This window comes from Haliotis cracherodii, unplaced genomic scaffold, assembly GCF_022045235.1.
Source record: "Haliotis cracherodii isolate W230 unplaced genomic scaffold, xgHalCrac1.p SCAF_2, whole genome shotgun sequence".
NCBI classification, from domain to species: Eukaryota; Metazoa; Mollusca; class Gastropoda; order Lepetellida; family Haliotidae; genus Haliotis; species Haliotis cracherodii.
Window position 1 is genome coordinate 32,693,652 of NW_027266275.1, and position 22,445 is coordinate 32,716,096.

A 22,445-nucleotide genomic window follows, 5' to 3' on the forward strand; every position below is an offset into this window, starting at 1 on the left:
ACTACTCAAAAAAAGTTAAGGATCACCCTATTTCTTTCATATTACAGAAAACGCCATGACAGGTTAACTATAGTAATGTGAAAGAAACAGGTGGTCCTTACATTCTTTTGAGTAGTACAGTTCTAAGTTCAGATCAGAAAAAGTCCTATTTACTATAACTAAATATTTCAACTCCGATAATTGTAAAACTGCATATCAACTTACTGGTAAATGCCAGTAGGTTATTTAGTACTAGAAAGAGTTATGGACCACCCAATTCTTTCATATTACTATAGTAAACAGGGCAAGGCATGACAGATTAACTATTGTAATATGAAAGAATCAATTGTCCTTAACTTGTTTTTAGTAGTATAGATTTTGCATTCTTTTGATGGAGTAAGATATCTCGACACTGCCTCCAGCTTTCTATTGTAATTTTATTTCAGCAACTTTTTGCTAGATAGACTACACACAACAGATATACAACTATGTACATTATTCTATTTAACCCTGTGATGTAAGTTGCTACAGACTGAGGTATACATGTATCTCCAAATCGCCAGCCAACTGATTATGCCAACTCATTGTTTCTTAACCAGTGCACTGATTAGTTATTCCAATGCTAGTGTTGATGAGAAATCTCCAGGTTAATGTGTACATGACATAAACAGTTAGATGCACAACTAGCGAAACAGTCTCATTAACATCAGATCGTTTACTCCCATACAATACCTTCATCCCCAAGATCTGAAAAAACATTCATTGGTCTCATTCAGTGAACTTTCTAATAAGCCAATCAGCATTGAGGCTTCTAAATTCTCTGAAGCATTCAGAGCAGCATACAGATTTCTGTGTATCGAAAACGAACATAAATGGGCAATTCAAAATGGAAAATAATAAAGGTTGTGCTATATACAGCTCAAAAGATGTGAAAGTAACTTTTTTACATTTGACTATAGTTAATATGTCCATGACAGATTAACTATAATCATATGAAAAAAATTGTTTTTTCCCCACCTTTTTTTGAGTATATATATTGTGGATATCTTATACACTTGTTTGTTTCTGAGTGTCGTCGCATCTACTTAAATGGTGTGTACTACTGAGGTACTTATTATGTTCTTTTAAAAAAAATAAAAAATGTCTGAATAGAGTTGGAAGGGAAACCAAATCGATAAAGAAGCTGACATCTGATTGCTGGAGAACCCATGCACCCTTCATTTTGATTAGTGACGCGATGCAATCTTCATGCAGAGAAATATCGCATCAAGAGTAACCGATCTGATTTGAATGAGATACTAGTGAAAAGACAATATTTTATGTGATACCATGTGAAATTAAAGGTTATGTCATAACTATAAATTCGTAATAATTTATCAACTTTTACGTAAATATGTGTATACTCTATAATACTCTTACTAACAAGACAAGCATGTAAAATAGCCTTAATTGGTAAACATGGTCATGCTAAAATCTGTCTAAAATGTGACAATGTGAATACACATCTAAAATCTTACCCTTGCTCAATAATTAACAGACAACATTATATAAGAATCTTTGCAGCTGAGGGTACAGATGCACTTGTAGAAAATACCTACAGTGAAACATCAATAGAGATGAGTTTTCTCAACAATACAATCATAATAAACAGCATCACATCTGACATAGTCTACCAATGATCTAAAAAGAGACATCACTCAATTTTTTTTTACTTTCTAAAAATGATTTTTCATTAACATCTGCCTGAAATATTGTGAAACACAATGACAGCTGGAAGTCTTAAAACATAACCAAAGGCATTAATACCATCAACTGAATTTGATTTCATTATTTCAACAAATATGAGACCAAGACGTGTGTAAAATAATTAACAAAATACCATGGCAACCCTTTGTAAATTTTGTCTTGGAACCTGATTTCTTCTGTAACATGTCGACCCAAAATGTGACCCAAAACTAAGAGTCATGTGATGGACATTAACCCATAATTAACATTCTTAAGAGACATGCACCATTTAAATTAGTTCATTAGCTCAAAAGTCAAGACAATCATGAGACAATCACACTGTCCTTGTTTTAAAACTTACAAATCTTGTTAAAATAGTCTATAAAAGAAACCATGCTCCAGTGCATGTTGACAGCAGCGTAACTGAAGCCCGTGTGTTACATGGGTACCCGGTAGTGGGAACATAACTGGAAGACCTACTGGGTATCTGCACCCACATAGAAGGCCTCTCTGGTGTTGAAATCAAGGCAGAATTAAGGGGATATACTACTAAAAAAAAAGTCAAGGACCACCCAATTCTTTCATATTACGACAGCAAATCTTTCATGCCATGACCGATTGACTGTAGTGGTATGAAAGAATCAGGTGGTCCCTAACTTTCATTTAGTAGTATATTATTGCTGCTTCCAAAACAATTTACTTTGAGTTACTTCATTCGGAAGCAAATCATAGGATGTAACAGTGATGTGCTAAAAAATTGTACTTCTAACCGTAAAAAGTCATCCAAGTAAAACTGTGACTTGTTTTGGGTTGGTTTTTTAAAAATAAAAGTGTTAAACTTATTTGACCATTCTGCATAAGAAGTGACCAAATTATGTTCTCAATGAAAATAAACAAAGACAAGGGTATCCATGGCAACCAAATTTGTATCCGATCTTCACTGGAAGCCCAAATGACAACACAAAGATATTGCACTAGGGTTATCTACATTTGACGTGTATTCCTAGCATATCCTACTTTCAAATACTGTGGAAGTAAATTCATTCATTAATTAACCATCGAATCATGAACATGGTGTCAGTTTCTTCCATCAATACCAAGCTGCAACAACTGGCCATGAAGAGATGCTCACTGTGCTTTTTGCTTCCCAAATACAATAGCTGACAAAAAAAAAGAAAAAGAAAAAAAAAAGAAAGAAAAGAAAGTTAACTCTCAATATTACAAAACTCAACTGGAAAATAAATATATCATATTATATAACCATCTATGTGCAATAATTTCTCAACAGTTCATACAAAATATCAAATGATTTCATGAAGCCAAATCTACATCGTTCATATATTTACTTTTAAATATTGAGTGCTCACCTACCTACATTCCAGCCTGTGCCTGAACCATTTCTCTGCTAGTCCAAACTTGTCTGTCTGCGTTGTTTTAACTTTACTAGTATTTGTCTGCTAGCGTAATCCACATGTACTAACCCAAATTAGCCATATAGTTTATTCTATTACATATGGACTAGTATTATCCAGATGTACTAGCTCAAACTAGTCTTGAGCATTGTTATTTTCATTACATATCGGCTATTATAACCCATACATACTAGCCCAAACAAGTCTTCAGCATATTACTCTATTACCATGGACTAGTATAGTAATCCCAATGTACTAGCCCAAAACTATTTCATTCGAAGACAATCATAACAGTAAACATAGACTTATGCCAGCCTTAACGCTACAATCGTTTTGGGAAACGGGGTCCAGATACACCAGTACTAGCCCAAGCAGAATTTGTCTAAAGGTAAATTCGGACTTGAGGTCAGCGGTACAAGGCACAGCCTGAAGTTGAAATGTCGTGCACAATGTCACAATGAAACTGTTCACTTTATGACAGTGCATTCAGTTGTCTTGTCAAAAACATGCGAGTCACAGACAAAAGGGATAGTCCTCTCTTATATAGCACTTATAGCAACAAGAATATCCTTCAACATATCTTTGTACATTCAAGATGGAATCTAGAAGTTTAATAACAGAACAAAAGGCTAGGCCACTATGAGACTTACTCAAGCACATTTTCTTTTTCTTAACAAATTGATAAATGACAACTATGTAATGTAACACTGTCAATATTTCATGGGTTTGCTTACACTAAATTCTTCCATCACCTGTCAATACATATGCAGTGTCATCGCTAATTTTAACCAGCCAATCAAGCCATGACCCGGTCCCAGCAAAATGTAAAACAGGAGTGCTCTGACCAATGAGCATTCACATTACATTACCCCCAAAATACTACTCAAAACAAGTTAAGGAACACCCACAATTGGAAAGATGGGTTGCAATATCCAGCCTTGATTAACTATAGCCATATGAAAAATTAGATGTTCCTTAACTTCTTTGGAGTAGAATACCTTTGCTAGCCTTCGATCATCTACTTTACATGTTGATTCAATACCAGGTAATGGCAGGGTTCCACAGAATTTATACACAGAGAATTGCTTTTTCGACGTCCTACTTTACACAGGCACATTTCATTGCTTGTCTATAGGATTCACTACGCTACTTCATCTTGTCTGTATGTTTTGACAGGGAGAAGATAGTGTTACAAACCCAGGACGTACTGACGATGACAATGTAAATGATGCTACAAGCCATCTGTTGATGTATCAGAAAGCACTGCATACTCAGTTCTGTTGACCGGTATCACAAAGTTGGTCTGATATAATCAGCCCCCAAAAATATACATAGTTTACACTAAATGTACATCCTCAGATTTCTATGTACAAATTAACAAAACACTAGTGTCCTTTTCAAAACTTCCTACTGCAAGACAATATGCATTAAGAGTCCAGTACTGCGAGATTCCATTCTTTGCTGAGCTAATCTTGCCTCTCTGTGAGATGACTTCAGTGTCAGTGAAAACAGTCAAAGAGTTAGCTCCCTTTGCATAAGAACTGCAATCTCTTGAAAAATTTACAAACTGCATAGTTGATTATGTAACATAGCTGTCTTTAGGGGGGCAATGTTATGCTAAATTCACTGAGGTCTGGCCGTCCAATATAACTGTCCCTGGATTCCTCACAACTCTTCCATCAAACATGGAATCATCTCATACAGTTTTTTGTTTCGATTTCAGGTCTCTATGAGTCCTTTCTCTCTCTCCGTCTTATTAAATATCACAATATCGCAAGACATAATATATACAACTCTTGCTCGTCCATGATATGGCACAGTGGTTTGTTAAGACAGGGGATGTTCACTTTCACTTGTTTGAGAGTTCGGGGAGCTCCCGATCTGGTCCAGCAGTTCACACACATATGATCCAACATCCACTTCCATCTCCTCGTACCTTTTGATAAACTTGTGCTCCTGCAAAACACAAACTCAATTCATTACAAGACACTTTTCAGCAGCGGTAGAAACTAACATCTTTAGTCCAATAGTCCTTAATGATAACATACAGCCAAACCCTTAAAAATGGCATGTTTATACTAGGACTGGGACGGGTAACTCGGGTACCCGGGTCGGGTGGGTACTGAGTAGGACCCGGGTACCCACAGGACTATCCGGACCCAGGATATATTGTTTAATGAAAAAATTATCTAGAACTCTGTGGTTACACTACAAGTCACTAATGTTCACATTTCTTTCTAATTATCCACCACATCCTTCTTATTTTTCATATGGTTGAATAATGATATAACTTCAGTGTATGGATTACCAGATTGTTTAATACATGTATCTAAATACGTTTGCCAGGGCTAAGCTTAAAATGTTCCCAATCGGACATTTTGAGACATCTCCAGAGACCTACAGTGCGTACCCGTGTAGGGTCGGGTAATAGGGGGATGGGTACCCGGGTAGTAAATTTGGACTCGTCCCAGCCCTAATTTCTACTTGTCCATAGGATACCTTAACTATTTGGCAGTTTGGCAAGTACTATAGGACTAGTGCCAATTTCTAGCACTGAGATAGGTTACCCTAGTGTTTCTGAGAAAGAGTGAATGAATGTTGTTTAATATCAGTCAGCAATATTCCAGCTGTATGACGCTCACAACGGTCTGTACATAAATGAATGGGCCAGGTCTAACACTGAGTCACAGCATGAGCACCAATCCACTGAATCAGGGAATGTTGCCATGTCTACTCGGGCCTGGAGGTGATCAAATGGGGTTTTACGTCACGTTCAAGATTATTTCACTTACGTAGCAACATGCATGCAAGAGTGTGGCTGCTTGTACAAGACCGACTAATGCCACGTTGGTAGCGCGAGGCCATTCAGACGTCATGCCAGTTTCCCATGGATACCCCACTATACTGACTATGAGCCAACCACACCTTGTTTTATCCCTAAACTACCAAGCACCAGACAGGGTAACAATTTGTAACATACATTAATAATCAAAGTGTTCTTACCAACAATTTGTTGTATTTTGGCCTCTGTTTTTCATCCTTGGTGAGACTGAAACAGATAATTATCCACAATGGTTTGTCTGACATGCTTGATACAACACTGATACTACCATCCTACTCTCTATAACTTCCCATGGCATTCAGGAAGCTGTGGTATCAGTGAACAGAATCAATATGACATGTAAACTTCTTTATTCTTACATTGTGATGTTTTGCTACAGGTGCTAGTACCTTCATCAAGCAACTGATCCAACAGCTGGGTAGGATATGGTTAAACAGCTAACCATTAACACTTATTAATGGTGACATAACAATGGCCTTGCTATAGTCTTTGTCCTTAAGCTTCATCAGTTCATTCGACAGTACATTTCACCTACAGTGTTGATCGCCTAGTATAGTACTTATGTAGCGCACACTGCCTACAATGCCTTTTTAACATCCTTTTATATGAAAATGAACAAGTCATTAATCTGAGGACCCAAACATTAGGAAGAGTGTCAGCAATGCCTAGATGCACTGGAGGTAATACAAGAAGACACTGCTTCATTTCCATCATTGGTCACCAACTGTCTGCCTGTTGTTCAACGCCAGACCTAGCAACATGGTTTTACCTTGACCTACAAAACTATTTACAAGGGTCCTTACAGAAAAAAATGAAGGTTCTGTAAAGTAATGAAATGGTCTAGTGAACTGTACTGTTAGACCTAATAATTACTTTAATTACAAGAACTTTATATTTTGTGTCAAGAATTTGGTACATTGATTATTATGCGTCACTCGGGACGCAAGATATATTTTTTTCTGCCTGTAAAAAATTAGGTCAGGACCAGACAATCCAATGATTGTTACGCACCATCGGGGTACGACAACAGGCGATCAACAGTCACTGACCCAGACCACCTGTCCATTTGGTTGCCTCTCACAGCCAGCAGCCAGAATCCCAACAAAATACACACAAGAAGCAAGGCTCTGGAGAGCGATGTCTGGAGACTCACCATGTGCCAATGAAGTCATGGAAGTCGTCAGAGAACCTCTCCCTGGGTCTCAGTTTGGGGGGTGGACCCTGCACCACCTGTGTGAGCTGCTCGAACACACTCGTCCACTTGGGATACGGAAACTGTCCTGTCGACAGCTCCATCTGAAATGAACATAGATCTTGATTACTGGGAGTTCAAGTTGTTTATTGAAGACTCTACAACACTGCACACATCTAAATTCTTTTTTTCAATCATTCTTTTCTAGCATTTTACATAAGCTTTCAAATTTTGTATGGTAAAAATGCTTGGTTAAAAGGAAGATTTAACAATCACATTTAATTGTTCAAACTGAACAGAAAATTATTCTTCCAATTTACAAGACTAAGAGAAGTGCAGGTACTTGGTGTAAGTTGGACTAAGTTGGAGTGAGTGAGTGAGTGAGTTGGGATTAACGCCCCTTTTAACAGTATTCCAGTTATATCGCGGCGTGTCAGCTTAATGTGGGAGGAAAGACGTTTACCACTTCGGTGAAACCCACGAGCACGGGTATGGTGCTGACAAACCTAGAAACATAATCGGGGCGAACCGGGATTCGAACCCATAATCATAGGTTTCTGGCGTGCCCAAGGGACGCAACTCTGCACAGCGAATAGCCTTAGACGACTGGGCCACCCGTGCCCCCGGACTAAGTTGGAATTCGGATCATTATGACATGGCTTAGTAAGGGTATGCTACCAAGTTCACAGTTATCTGTGCGAGCATACGACAACAAGAAGTTTGAATCAAAGTACAGACTGTTGGGAATATTTCTTACAAATAATCCTTAAAAAGAAATTGTGTTTGGATGAAGATATCATGGCACACAGAAACGATAGGGTATACAAAATCTAAGCACGATATAAAGGCACTGACTTAACATTTGGAACTGGTAATTTTCAGTTTGTTCTCGACATACAGAAATTAAATATGCTTGTGTGAATGCTTTGGTCACTCGTACTGAGAATTTGGAAGCTCAATGCTCATTGGCTGATTGCCTGTCACGGCTATCTCCTACTTAGGCGTTTTCAGATCTTTACACTTTATCTTTAGCTATTGATTCAGAATAGAAAGATCTGATTTTAATGAGATTGGTTTCATGATAAGCACAGGTGCTGGGAACCTATCTGGTGGCAGAATCCACACGGGTGCACGAAGGGATGAAGGTACATACGAGTGTGATGCCTAAACTCCACACATCAGACCGCACATCATAGCCCCTGTGAGAAGCTTTAGGGTCTATCCTCTCCGGCTGTAAAAAGAACAACTTGTGTTACCATGGTTACATGACAAACCTATCAAGAGGGGAAAGAACAATTTCTCGTTATCATGTTACATATTGAGGCCTTTACAGGTTACACAGATTAAAGGCCCCAATTTACGATTGTAATGACTATCTGAATACCAAATAAAACAGAATTACAGATAGAGCAAACAGGATTTCCTGATTCAAAACATGAATGACACATGGAATCATATATGTAGTGGATTTCTGTAATTTTCAGACAATATGTAAACATGTTAATCCTGAAAAATAACAATTTCCCTGGATACTCACTGCCATATAAGGTCGACAACCGGCATCTCTGCTCTTAGCTATGGAGTCGACGAGCTGCCCACTGATGCCAAAATCACAGAGTTTGATGCTGCCCTTTCTGTCCAGCAGAATGTTGGAGGGCTTCACATCTGAAACACCGCAGGAGTCAACAGCTGTTTATCTTGTCTCCTCGGGTTGGCGTATTGCCACAGAAATCATATTGCAATGTATCCCAAAACGGAGAGCTGTATTGCCATACATGTAGCATGCGTATTGGAGCCAAAATTATACAAATCTGTACTGTTCAAATGATGGTTCATTCAATAACCCAGACTTCAGATTGAGACGGGTGCAGAGATGAAAACCCTAATTGAAGCTTATGAGGTGAGGTGAAATGGGGTTTAACGTCGCGTCTAAGATTATTGCACTTATATAGCGGCGTGCATGCGCTTGTATGTGTGTGGCTGCTTGTACTAGTCCGGACTGATGCTGATTTATAGTGCTAGCACACTGAGATACCATGCCACAGGTTAACATGAAAACCACACTCAGACACAGTATACTGACTCCGAGCCGACCAGTCCTTGTTTTATCCCCCTAATGCCGAGCGCCTGACAGGGTAACAACAAGTACCATCTTTTAGTATGACACGACTGGGCATCGAACCCCGGACCTTCCGCTCTCCTGGCGGATGCTCTACCACTCACGGAGGCGGTCGTGAAGCTTTGGATTATTAAGTGGGGTAAAATGCGCAATTTCGCGTGAAATAGAGGAATGTCAAGAGTACCGATATGTCCTTGAAACATCGATACACACGTACTGACGCTAGTAAATATTGCCAAACTTCACTATTTTAAAAAGAGGACGATAAAGTTGTAACTAACAAGAAAAATGACTTGCTTGTGTCCTTCTAAATTGTTTGTTGTTTAACGCCGCATATTGCTGAGTGCGGCGTTAAACAAAAAACAAACAAAAACTCTAAACCTTGAAATTGAACATCAAAAAAGTACTCGAAAGTAGAAGTTCAATAACGGCATGCGAGGCACGACTTCCGATCATATCAACCTCATCTGTGACATACACTGAGGCCACATTTCAAACAAACACATTGTATTTTGAATAACGTTGGTAATTATAGATCATAAATCACAAACAAATTCAATTCAAACTGTAATGTGGGGCAAGCCCAGCAAACCTCCTGTATTTAAGCAAGGCGGCAAAAAATGGCCTCGAAAACACTGCAATTATGCCGAAACATGTGGTCAAAGCTTCACACATCCATAAAATTTATCATGTGACAATACTAACTGTATTGCAGAAAGACAATGTGGTGTTTGGAGTTGCTAAGAAATATCGGTGTACATGCAATTAGCTCCATGAGCAATGATCCAAGCCATGAACCAAATCACAGAGCCTGATCATTCATTCAGTCACCACTTACAACCAGCATAGGTAACTCTAACCAACTCTAACCCAGAATACCCACGAAGCCTTTCACGAATATAGACTTATTTTACTCACCTCGATGAATGATCTTTAATTTTTCTTTCAGGTAATTTAATGCTTTGACAGTCTGTAAAAAAGACAGAAAATAGTCAGATAGTAAATCAAAATAGAAAAAAAAGAAACGGATAAGAATTCAAGTCTGATTCCCGCCTCACTAAAGACGGGGATAAATGTGCAGTAAAACCATCAGCAGGTTCTGGAACGATGAAAGTAACAAAGTGATCTCACGCCACCAAAGACTGGCATAAAATACAGCCCAGGCTGTGATGTAACACAAGTTGCTAGGTGATACATTGCAACATTCTTAGTTTGGTCATAGACCTCCAGATACAAGAACTCACTACATAGTACAGTATTACACCACTGTGTGCAATTGCCCAAAGTAGCTGTCTCAGCTTGTGTACCAGAATATCTTTACTCACTATTATTTACTGATCGAATGCAGGTATCACATACATGTAAACTCCACTGCAGTGAATAAAACTCAAAAGTGCTACGTCTCGCTTATTGCAACTGACACATGTATCGATTTTGTGAGATTATGCATTATGAACAGCAGAAAAATAGGAAGTTACATGAAACAGCATTTTTAGCAGAATTATAAAAAAAAAAGACCACTAATTGGTTCAAAATTACCCAACAGACTGGATGCAAGGGTTGGTTGGTTGGTTTGTTGTTTAACGCTGCACTCAGCAATATTCCAGCTATATGACGGCGGTCTGTAAATAATCGAGTCTGGACCAGACAATCCAGTGATTGATATCCTGAACACCGATCCCCGTAATTGGGATCGATGACATGCATCAACCAAGTCAGCGAGCCTGACCACCCGATCCCGTTAGTCGCCTTTTACGACAAGCATAGTCACCTTTTACGGCAAGCATGGGTTGCTAAAGACCTATTCTACCCCGGAATCTTCACGGGTCGGATGCAAGGGAGCTAACTACAATCATTATTATCATATAAGAAAATGATTAAATTTCCAATAGGAATAACAACCAGTGAGACAAAACTCAATGGCTCCACAATCATCTGGAGCCCTGGGGTGGACAACATGCAGGGAATCGAATGAATATTTTACGTTTCAGATGAAACTTCTTTCAATGGAGCATGGTCCACATTTTGGGGGTGTTTAACAAATTTGATGTCACTAAAATTTGCGTATCCTCAGAATATTCTCACCCCTGCACATTCTTACAACAGGCATACACGTGTGGTAGGACCTCGACGCTTTCTCTGTTCAGAGACAAACCAACTGAAAGAAATGATTATTCTGGAGACATGACTGATAGCAAATATAACTCCGAATGTACTGGCAACGGCAAGAGGTGTAACATCAGCTACTTACAGCAACTGTTGTTTTCCCTAATATTTCTTCTGGTATTGAGCTGATCAACTCCCCGTACACAAAGCGATAGAACTTGTCTAGAGACACGTCCATAAGCTCCATGCATATCCAACAGTCCCCCTGAAAATACACAAGCTAAAATGATTAAATGTGAAGAAATCTGAAAACCTGGCCATGAATTAAATGGTAATGAATGTTTGTTTGACACACACAGAGTCCACCTATCTGACGACTGCCTGTAAATAATCAAATCTGGACCATTCAAACCAGTGACTGATGTTATGAGCAAAGATCCCCAACCAAGTTGAGTCTGACGACCTGATCCATATAAATCATCCCTCGCTACAAGCATTTGTTGTTTGGAATAGATTCTAAACCAGGATCCCCACAGTGTTAAATGTTCATGCATCATTATATTTCTTTGTTTGTTTCATCATGATCATGTAGAGGTAAACATGGTAAATGTTTGCAAAAGTAATCATTTATATGATAAATCACTCTCAAACATGAGTTCGTACTGATAATGATAAGTGGATCAGGAAAGCCTAGTTCATCTCCGATAGCACTGGTAGCAGACAACTTGTAAATAAACTGATCTAGTAAGAATATTCTGAATTGTGTTCACATAACCACTGATAAATATTGCCATAGAAAGAAATATAACATAACCAGTAGTTTATCATGTCTGCAATTCACTTTATGTAAACTGAATGTCCCAAAAGCCTGTTATCTCAATATTCTCCTGATAAGTATCTTAACACCATAACATTAGGATGTGCATTTGTTTGTTATTCTTAACATGGTTATGGTCCTGCAAGTTTTCCATTCGACAAAATCAACTTACCTGAAATTTATAAAGTAAACTAAGCAAAACCTCTGATCCTATTTCACAATCCTATTTTTATAAGACGTTATCACCTTCAGGGTGAGTTGAGAGAGAAAGCAGCTAGCTCGGCCCAAAAGCTCTTAGCACCACTGGTAATACAAACTGTAAGGCAATATGCTGTAAGGCATATGCTGTTTGTTGTTTAACGTCGCACTCGGCAATATTCAGCTATATGACGGTGGTCTGCAAATAATCAAGCCTGGACCAGATAATCCAGTGATTGACATCATGAGCATCGATCCACACAATCGGGATACGATGACATGCATCAACCAAGTCAGCGAGCCTGACCCCCTGATCCCATTGGTCGCCTCTTACGACAAGCATAGTCACCAGGTTGTGATTAAATACATCCAGTCTTTCCGAGAGATAGGGATTGGCCATCGGCGAGTGTGTTCTTGAGTATTTCAAGGAATTCAACATTTTTCAGATTAAGTTATTTTGGGAAGCGGGGTGCTCAAAACTTAAGGAACTGAGTTTTTCATCCAACATTAAACGTTTGAACTGGTTTAACAGTACTTCAATTTCATAAGCAGTCTCAAATATAAAACATCATCCGACTCAAACAAACCTCAAAAGCAGAGACCTGTAAACATGACAACCCACCTCTTTGAACAAAGCACCATAAAATTGCACGATGTATTTACAGTCGTTTGCCCTCATGACCACATCCAGGTCCATGAGGAGTTGACGCTGCTCCTTCTCATCCACAGTTGAGCGGATCCGCTGCAAGAAAACACAACGTCACCATGTCAGTATACACTCCGTCTTTAGTGTAACCCTTACAAATCAAATACCAGATTCCATTTCATTTCCTTCACATTTAATGCTACATTAAGCAATATTCCAGCTAAATGACGGTGGAAGGTCACTAATTGAGGCAAACCCATGCTTAATATTGTGAGCAAGTCCATTCAGTCACCCTTTACATCAAGCTTAGGTTGCTGCAGATCAATTCTAACACAAAAACCATGGAGGAAAGTAATTCAATGAGCGGACATTTGCAGATTTTATTTGACCAGTAGCTGTGCAGAAGGGATTCAAATTTCACAAACAATTTGGGGCAAAATGTAAAACTGTTTTTTCTGTTTGCTTCATGGTGAAAAGTGGGGACAGGTCCCTATCTGTACAAGGGTGAATGAAATGGGGACTTGATGGGTATTTAGTTGGCGTCTTGTGTGTCATACATAGGGCTGCAATGAATACACTACGAGTTGAGTATGATACCTATCACGAATATAGGGTAACGAATACGAATATTTATTCACGAATACAATAAGAAGTTACTTCCGTGTTACATGCTCACGGAAATCAGCGGGTATTGTTTTTGTGTTGGGGTAAAAACATTGTGTAAGTGTAACACTTGAGTTTATTAAAAATGTATGTAAATGTATGTCATGTAATTGCTGAGGTTAAAAAAAGGTTTCAGAGATTTTTGTGTGTGAAATGCTGCTTACACTATAGTCTCATGTTTTGGTTGACAGTACCATTAGGGACCTTGGCAGACTGACACAAGTTATGCTACTGCATGCATATATTCCATTTTTCATATCTTACTTAACTGACGAGTTCCAGTAAAAAAACACTCTTTACGAAAAAAATTTAACATTTCAATTGTAATGACCACGAAAAACGAATTCAATACAGTTTGATTCATTGAATGTGCGAGTGAATTGTAACAGCCCCAGTCATATGTCACCCCTAAAATTTGAGAAGCCACTTTTTATTCATGTCAAGTGAAGTAGGGCAATGGGGTAAGGAGATAATTTTTGAATTGGTCATTCTTAAAAGTTTTTGTGCTATTTCATCTAGCTGACAATACACTAAGCATGTCAAAGGGTGCTTTTGTAAAAGATGTAATTGAATGGGGGTTTTTCATTTTAACCACCAACCAAATGGTTCTGGCAAAAACAATTCTAAAAAGGAATTAGAGTATGGATATTTTCCTAAGGATACACATTCTATGTAAATCTTCTCGATTTTATGCATACTCTCCAAATAGTAACAATTGCAAAAACAGTTTGAGAAGTTCATCAAAATTCCGACCCAAAATATTTCGAGGTCAGGCTATGGCCACAAGGAAAGGAATTTCTGCACAACCAAGAAATGGTACATAAATTGCAAATGATACATAAAACAAAAGATAAAATACACTGTTCATATTGATGCTAACATGCAATTACTAAAAACAATATATGGATGCCAAAATGTATTAGTGAAAGAAAGTAACAGAACATATGCTGGTATGGGAACTGATACTTATATATAGATCATAACTGATTTGACTGGGCAAAGATAGCAATATGAAGCAGAACTTGTGTTCTGCTACTGCATACAAAGATATATTTTCTAGTGGTCTGCACTTTGTATGATTACTGAGTTATCACCCTTAGTTAAAGTTAACATTCCACTTAGGCTTCAGTGTATCTAGATGAGCAGTCAAGCTGCTGCCGATTTTTCATAGGCTTGTAATAACACTAAATATGTTATCCATTGGTATTCGGCATCGAGTGAAAACAAATATTGTACGTTTGATTGAGAAATAAACTTTCCCTCACCAAAACATATATCAACAGGGCACTTTGTCATGTTTATCGCCCAAACAAAGTTTTAAGTTGTACACACATCTCCATGTTATTTTGATCAGTAATAAGGAGGCTATGTATGCACACCTAATACCCACATAGGATACACATGTATACATTTTAGGGTGCTGCATGTTGACAAAAAGCAAGTGCTAAGTTTGTCGCAAAAACCAACAATGGAATCAACATATCACTAATGAGATGTTCCCTTTATTCTGTGTCTAGCATAGAAACATAACATAAAAACAAGCTGCTCTAAAACATTCAACTAATCACAACAAATACAAATGATGGACTAATCAACAAGAATTAATTAGTAGCCAAATTAGTAACAAAAAACAACAATAGTACTACCCTTTTCAAGTTAGTTCAGCTATCCCATAACACCAAACATAAAATCACAAAAATTTCAAAAATTGTTTCTCCAAAAGAGGACGAGGAGAATATTTCAGTTTGATGAATCATTTGTCAAAACTGAAACAGGAACCTTGCCAAGTTAATCATTCTTGATGATGCAAAACACAAATAGCTGAAGCAAATGAAGCAGTGTCAATCAGAAAAGACAATATGAACACAAATTCCACACATGCAACTAATATTCTCAATCAATTCCTGGCATGCTTTTGCATCATCATCACACACGATAAGAGTGATACATGTTTCTATATTTCCCAATCAATTTCAAAACAACATGCAAACAACACCAGTGTTAGGGAAGTCAGACTTTGGCCAAAGTGCAAGGAAATCTCAAGGTGGACAGTGGGTTCCTTTTGTAAAGGTGGCACCCATGAATCTGAGGGAATGGACATGCATACAAGGGGTTGTTAGCTGAACGTGCAGAGGTGATGTACAATTGGAAAGGCCAATTTTCACACACTTCATACCTTTACTGCCATAATTGTGTCACTTCTGTCATGAAGCATTTTATTTACAACTCCATAATTGCCTCTCCCTATCTCTCCCAAATCAGTTAAATCGTCAGCTGTGAAATCAAATGTCTGAAAAAACAATACAGAAAACATACCTTTACTGCCATGTTTGTGTTACTCTTGATATGAACCATTTTATTAACAGTGCCATAATTCCCTCGGCCTATTTCCCCATAATCCGCTAAATCATCAGCAGTGAAATCATAAATCTGAAAAACAAACAACATTGCATAGGGTGAAACTGTTTGCGCCTCATAACAGTTTCACTGATGATTGAGATATGTGATGATGTTATCGCAGTTGTTATGACTGGTGACGAGGATCATGATGATGATGATGATGGTGGTGGTGATGAGATTGGAGATTTTCACAATGGTCAGCAGTATTACAGCTACACAATGGCAGTACAACTCTGACAAACCAATCTCATTAAAATCAGATCTAAGTTCTCGCTGCCGCTTAATAAAGATCTGAGGACATCACATTACGGGTCATGTCAGAACGACCTTTCCCAACTTTGACCGACCACTGAAATGACTGACAAGTTGACATCAGCCAATTAGAAAGCAGCTTTCGAGCTTTACGGTGCTCGATTCAACCTGGTGACTTCCATTTCAGACTACGCTTGAAAAATATGTTGACACAGTTCTCAATTAAAATTTTGAAAACTGAAGAAACGAACATTCCGGAATGTCTAATATATGGTTGCGATTGCATGGCAGTGCTTCCGATGTACTGTGCAACGCCTCCTCTGTTCATATGTTTCTCCCATGGAAGCGAGGATAGACGATAATTTTGATGGAATCAGACGTATGGGCTGTAACTGTCGTTCAGAATACCCCGTGTTAACGTTTTCGGGGTTGCATGATTAGAAAACACATTCCGACTGTCACTTTCATAATTTGGTAAGTAACGCTTTGATTGGTCGGATGAAAGGTCGTTCTGACGTGACCCGTAATTGGATGTCCTCATATCTTTGCTTAGCGATAGAGAGAACTAATTTTGGGAATCTGATTATAATGAGATTGCTGACAAACCAATGCCATGTTCAGTCTCCCCACAGGGTCATCAATCTGTGGTACGACACTAACAAATCTTAGAACGAGCACAGGACACGGGAAACCCTCCCTTCTCACCAACAACCCATCTTCGTGTGTGGAGGTAATATGTGCAGGATAGGCACCAGGGTTTCCATCTAGTCCACAGCTTATTTCAGGCGAATGGCTTATGTAAAACACGATTTTGTTTAGAAAATAACGAGTCCCTTAAATCTTTTGTCTATCCCTGATTGTGGTCAAAACAATGGCTCTTCACCGTGTTTACTTGCAAGATGGTGACCAAGTTTTTATTTCTCACATTGTTACAATAAATGAAGCCCATTCTTGGCGTCCCCGGTCATGATAATATTGCTATGGCTAGAATGCCAAAAGGCGTCAAAAACCGTTAACTCTTGCACTCTACTCCCAAGCAGTATGAAGATGTGGATAATGATAATGAAGACATTTCTGCACTCTGGTAAAATCAGGAAGTAATAAACAAACCATACATCATTTCATCTCCATATTGTCATTTTATCGATAACAAAACACTTGTGATGATTTAGAATGAAATAAGTGATAAAACTGTTAAAATTAAAATCTTCTCATTATCTGTCATTTTAAGGGTGAGTGAGTTAAAATTTAACGTTGCATCAGCATTATTCCAGCTATATAGGGACAGTAACATGTATAACTTCATCTCTGAGAAACATTCAACTTATTATATTAACAATACTAGTTGCTGCATTTTAAAATCCTGTCAGTTACTGAGGACAACAAGAATGTGAGTATGATGAAGACACATTTAAGCCTTTGGTTCAGAAATTGGAACAACATGCAGACATGAATGCTTATTTGTCACAACACTTACTTGTTCGGGAGAAATCTGCAATTTTCCAGTTGACTTTTCCAAATTACCTCGTGAACGAATCCTTTCACTATAAATAAAGATGTATATCCATGATATCAATAAAAAGTTTTCCCCAAGCTATTTTATAAAACTTGGACAGAAGAGAGCACCACACTACCATAAAAAATGATATTAACAAATTTAACATTAACAAACAAATTTCTAAACAATCGCTTCAGTGGTAACATTAACCTACACGCTATATGCGATTATGTTAAGATGTTCTTGTCCACTCACCCGAAAGATTGCTATTGACATGGGACTGCTTTGGGGGTAGTGAATAATTCTTCCCGTTGCATTAAGAGTTACCCAGTACACCGAAACTGATGCTACTCCACCAGCTGAAGACTAATAAATTGTGCTGAGGATAAGTAAAAATTCAATGATGGTAATCATCTTTGACTAGTCACTTTTGAGGGCTCAATATTCAATTTTAGTACATATTGGAACTGAATAAAACTTACAGAGAATGTAAACATTGTAAACATTTCAAGCGTTCAACTAAGACTAGCTAAAAACTCTGAAGACTAAAGGTCTACACTAGTCCTCTGAACTTGTCTACAAAAAAAGAATTTCCAGGACTGAAGAAATATCCACTACTTTCATGTATTTCCCCCAGGAAAGGGCTACACAATGACCATGACATGTCGGTAATTTTTTGTTGTTTGTTTTTTTTTTTGTTAAACGTCGTACTCAGCAATATTCCAGCTTTATGACGACTGTCTGTAAATAATCGATTCTGGACCAGACAATCCAGTGATTGACATCATGAGCATTGATCCACGCAATTGGAAAACAATCACATGCATCAACCAGGTCAGTGAGCCTGTCCACCCATTCCGCTAGTCGCCTCTTACGACAAGCATAGTTGCCTCTTACGACAAGGATGGGTTGCTCACAATGACATGCATCAACCAAGTCAGCGAGCCTGTCCATCCATTCTGCTAGTCGCCTCTTACGACAAGGATAGTCGCCTCTTACGGCCAGCATGGGTTGCTCACAATGACATGTATGAATGCTATGACAACTTACATTTGAGTAGTGTGTCCCATATCAGCTAGTGATGGAGAGGGTGCTGGACCAAAATGCGAGTTGAAATCCAGATGCAAATCCTTACGTCTATGAACTGAAAATACTGCAAAATAAATCACCATTAGATAAAATCTCACGTATGTCCATATGTAGAAATAATATCAACAATGCATGATGTCACCCATGAATTGGGATCGATGACATGCATCAACCAAGTCAGTGAGCCTGACTACCAGATCCCGTTAGTCACCTTTTACAAAAAGCATGGGTTGCCGAAGACCTATTCTACCCCGGAATCTTCATGGGTGCAATACGTTTGCAGGGTTAGAAACTAATAGTTTTTGTCCACTAGTCCTTATAATGATAACATATAGCAAAACCCTTAAAATGGACCAATTTCTACTAGTCCTTAGGATACCTTTACTATTGGGCAGTTTGGTAAGGACTACAGGACTAGTGCCAATTTCTAACGCTGTGTTTGGAAAATACTGGTATACAGCGTTTTTCAAAATCATGCATATCATTTTGTTTGAAGAGTTTACACTAGTGACAACTAAATCGGAAATTAAGAAATTAGCAACTTTTTCCCTATGGTCGAAAAAGTGAAACTAGCTGTGACAGTTTCCTGTATATAATGTGTCAATTACACATGCTTTGTGACCATAGCAACATCCAACAAAATATGAAGTTGTCAAAAACATGTGTGTGTGTGTGTGGGGGGGGAGACCCGGTTATTCAGGTTCATAACAAATTACAGATGAAAGACGGCATGCAATATATTGTGGTACGTATCGCAATACATGAATCATTATTACAATAAGTTGCAATACAAACGTCAGGCTGATATCCATCACTACCATCCACAGTCACAAAAATACAGTCCAGCATATGTCCAGTAAATATGATTCTGAATTGGTACTTAACGGATTAAAGCACCAAACGTCCATACATGCCATATATGATATGAACGATATGCTACCATAAAAGAAATCTTTATAAATGTAAATGTCAATGATGCCAGTTAACAAGATTGACTGCATGTTTTGGTTGTACAAGCTATACTTGACATATATTGTCATTCATCTGACATGCCTAGTGACATTAGAGTGGTATTTCACAAGTAGTCCTTGAATTTGAGTAAAGTTGGACTAGCAGATTGTGTTAAATTTTAATACTGCAGATGTTTTAGTCAACCAACTAAAAATAGAAAACATGTAATTTAATAAACTTATGTCAATTAAACCTCATGAACTATATATACCCATGTATACCATCACAGAAACATTTATGAGGTTTTCTCCTGTACCAGTAGCATTTTAATCTAGGGAAACAAAAACTATTGTTTTTATGGATAAGGTAATGGCAACATGAAACACTTGCATCATTCACAACATCATAAAAATATGCTTGTCTACATGGTACACATGACTCTTGGCATGTTTGTCAGTAAACACTAATGTCAAGAGTTATTAATCAGTGTTAATTCACTGGAGAGAAAGGCAATTTACAGTCAGATACTGATAAACATGACCATGATGACATGATATATGATCTCCTGTATCATGTTTATGTCCTAAGGTATACCAAGTTATAATGTATTATTACTACACCATCTACACATCGATGACCTCATGATAATAATCACACTGCAGCGTTTGTCAAGTTGAAAATACTGTAGCCATGATTGCTTTCTCTCAAAATGGGATATCATAGTGGGTACAAACATGATCTACTTGAATATTAGAACCATAAGTAGAGACATCCAACATATATTATGGAGTGAATTGTCGATTTGGATTATTATGTCCTATTCTCTCAAATTACACACACAGATATATATCTATATATGATGATGATGATCATCATGGTCATATTTTCAAAATTGAAATTATATTTGAAACAAGGTTGGATCTAAATTCACAAAATGGGGCTTGGACAGGAATAACAGGCAACCCACGCCAAGACTACAAGCACCATGTGATAATAATTATGGATGTGGGACATCTACAAGAACAAAGTGATATTTCGCAACAATGTCTTTTCATTCAATATTTTATTCGGGTCTCTGTTGGCATTTTCAAAATATTACTCTCACCATAATCATGAAAGAAGAATGTAGGGGTGAGATTGAATTAATCGTCTCTTTTTTAAGATCCAATATCTGGCTTCTTGTGACGGATCAACAACAATAAACACGAAATTCACACTTCATTCTTTTGACAGATTCAATAAACATTTCACACCAAGCGGAAATGTGATTACGAGGCTAGTAAACCGATTATCAATGACCGTCAGTAGGGCTTTAACCAAGCCGTAGCGTAACTTTGCATGAAGTCATACAACTTAATGAGTCATAGTAACCAAAAATAGTGGGATACGACAACGGATTCCCAAACCAGATCAGTGAGCTACTATACCTTGACTGTCACCCGGTCTTTTCGGGGCCGCCATCTTGAAAAATCGCCTCAAAATTGGTCGAGAAGATATCGCCCGTCCGGAGGGGCGTTATCCCCTGTAGGTGTGGTGGTTCGTCCCCGGGACCAGCGGTTGTCTGTCGAAACAAACGACGGTGTCCTGAGCTTATAGGAAATATGATTGGGTGCTGATGTTCATTTCTCAGGATGACTCATCCACAGTTCTACTCGGGAAAATCCCTTGACGTCACAGGCAACTCACTGTCCTTCGGGCCCCTTCGTTTGAGTGAAGCCGTGATCGGAAACAAGCGTACATAGCCGACTGACTACTTCGTTCAACTCCGTTTTAGTTTCTGCAAATTCCGCTAGATGGCGCATCTTTATTAATAGTATTTTCGTGACCCACATTGAAGCATCGCGTCCCAAAAATGTGTCATCACCTCATGATTTCCGACCAGGTCACATTTTAAAGCTGTAGTGACATGAAACTGAAATTTTTAATGTAAATAGCACGCCTTCTTTAGATATCTTTAATTGAAATAGGACAATATATTTGGGCACATCCATCGGAACAAAAATCAGTTTTATTACAAAGAGTATCTTTCATCAGCTGTGTTTCCAAATGATATTTTCGTAAATCGGAACAGTGGAAGAAGCAATTGATATCTTTATCTAACTTTGACAACCGAAGCTATATGTTGGACATATGTCATAAAGTCAACACAGAATCGTTGACAAAAGAACACCTGTGTAATATTTGGGTTATCAAGGGTAGACAACTCTAATCACAATTTGACAGGTGCCCGTTTGTTACGATGTTTGTTGGTGGAGCACCCGTCATTAATATCTGATCAGAGTTGGTCGCCGTCAATCCTCTTTTATTTAAATAAAATACACATTTTAAGAGACAACAACTGTGTTGTTTTTATATAATTCTTTGGTTGGACGTAAAAATATTAATCTTGCCGAAGCATGAATTTCTAACAGTTGGGATGATATTAGTGATTAGATAACTGTTAAAAGAGATGTGAATGAAAAACCTACAAAAAAGTATATACATACGCGGACCCGAGAGAGAGGGAGGGGGGAGTGTGTGTGTGTTAGTTATTCAACGTAACTTGAAAGGGGTTGG

General features: G+C 38.1%; 1 protein-coding gene across 4 annotated transcripts; it reads right to left on the reverse strand.

The window, feature by feature from the left end:
* Positions 1–1,647: 1,647 nt before the first annotated feature.
* On the reverse strand, positions 1,648–21,575 carry LOC139468002 (dual specificity mitogen-activated protein kinase kinase 4-like). 4 transcript variants are annotated; one of them, XM_071249646.1, is made up of 12 exons: positions 21,317–21,575; positions 18,900–19,002; positions 17,829–17,895; positions 15,876–15,989; positions 13,013–13,132; positions 11,521–11,640; positions 10,188–10,239; positions 8,688–8,815; positions 8,304–8,381; positions 7,112–7,254; positions 6,120–6,165; positions 1,648–5,072 (listed from the first exon to the last, which is right to left on the reverse strand). In XM_071249646.1, the coding sequence occupies exons 1-12, from the start codon at positions 21,348–21,350 to the stop codon at positions 4,944–4,946; spliced, it is 1,134 nt and encodes a 377-aa protein (XP_071105747.1). In that variant the 5' UTR covers positions 21,351–21,575; the 3' UTR covers positions 1,648–4,943. The 4 variants fall into 4 exon arrangements, with proteins under 4 accessions (XP_071105747.1, XP_071105745.1, XP_071105748.1 ...); XM_071249644.1 differs by having other exon boundaries at positions 11,521–11,655; XM_071249647.1 differs by lacking the exon at positions 15,876–15,989 and adding an exon at positions 16,016–16,129.
* Positions 21,576–22,445: the final 870 nt, after the last annotated feature.

Excerpts from the sequence above, each read along its gene's own strand:
- LOC139468002 (XM_071249644.1), bottom strand. The coding sequence starts at position 21,350 with ATGGCGGCCCCGAAAAGACCGGGTGACAGTCAAG. Across the intron at positions 11,656-13,012 it reads ATGGTGCTTTGTTCAAAGAG|CTTGTGTATTTTCAGGGGGA; the intron begins GTGGGTTGTCAT and ends TAATCATTTTAG. Across the intron at positions 6,166-7,111 it reads CATGACTTCATTGGCACATG|TCTCACCAAGGATGAAAAAC; the intron begins GTGAGTCTCCAG and ends TATCTGTTTCAG.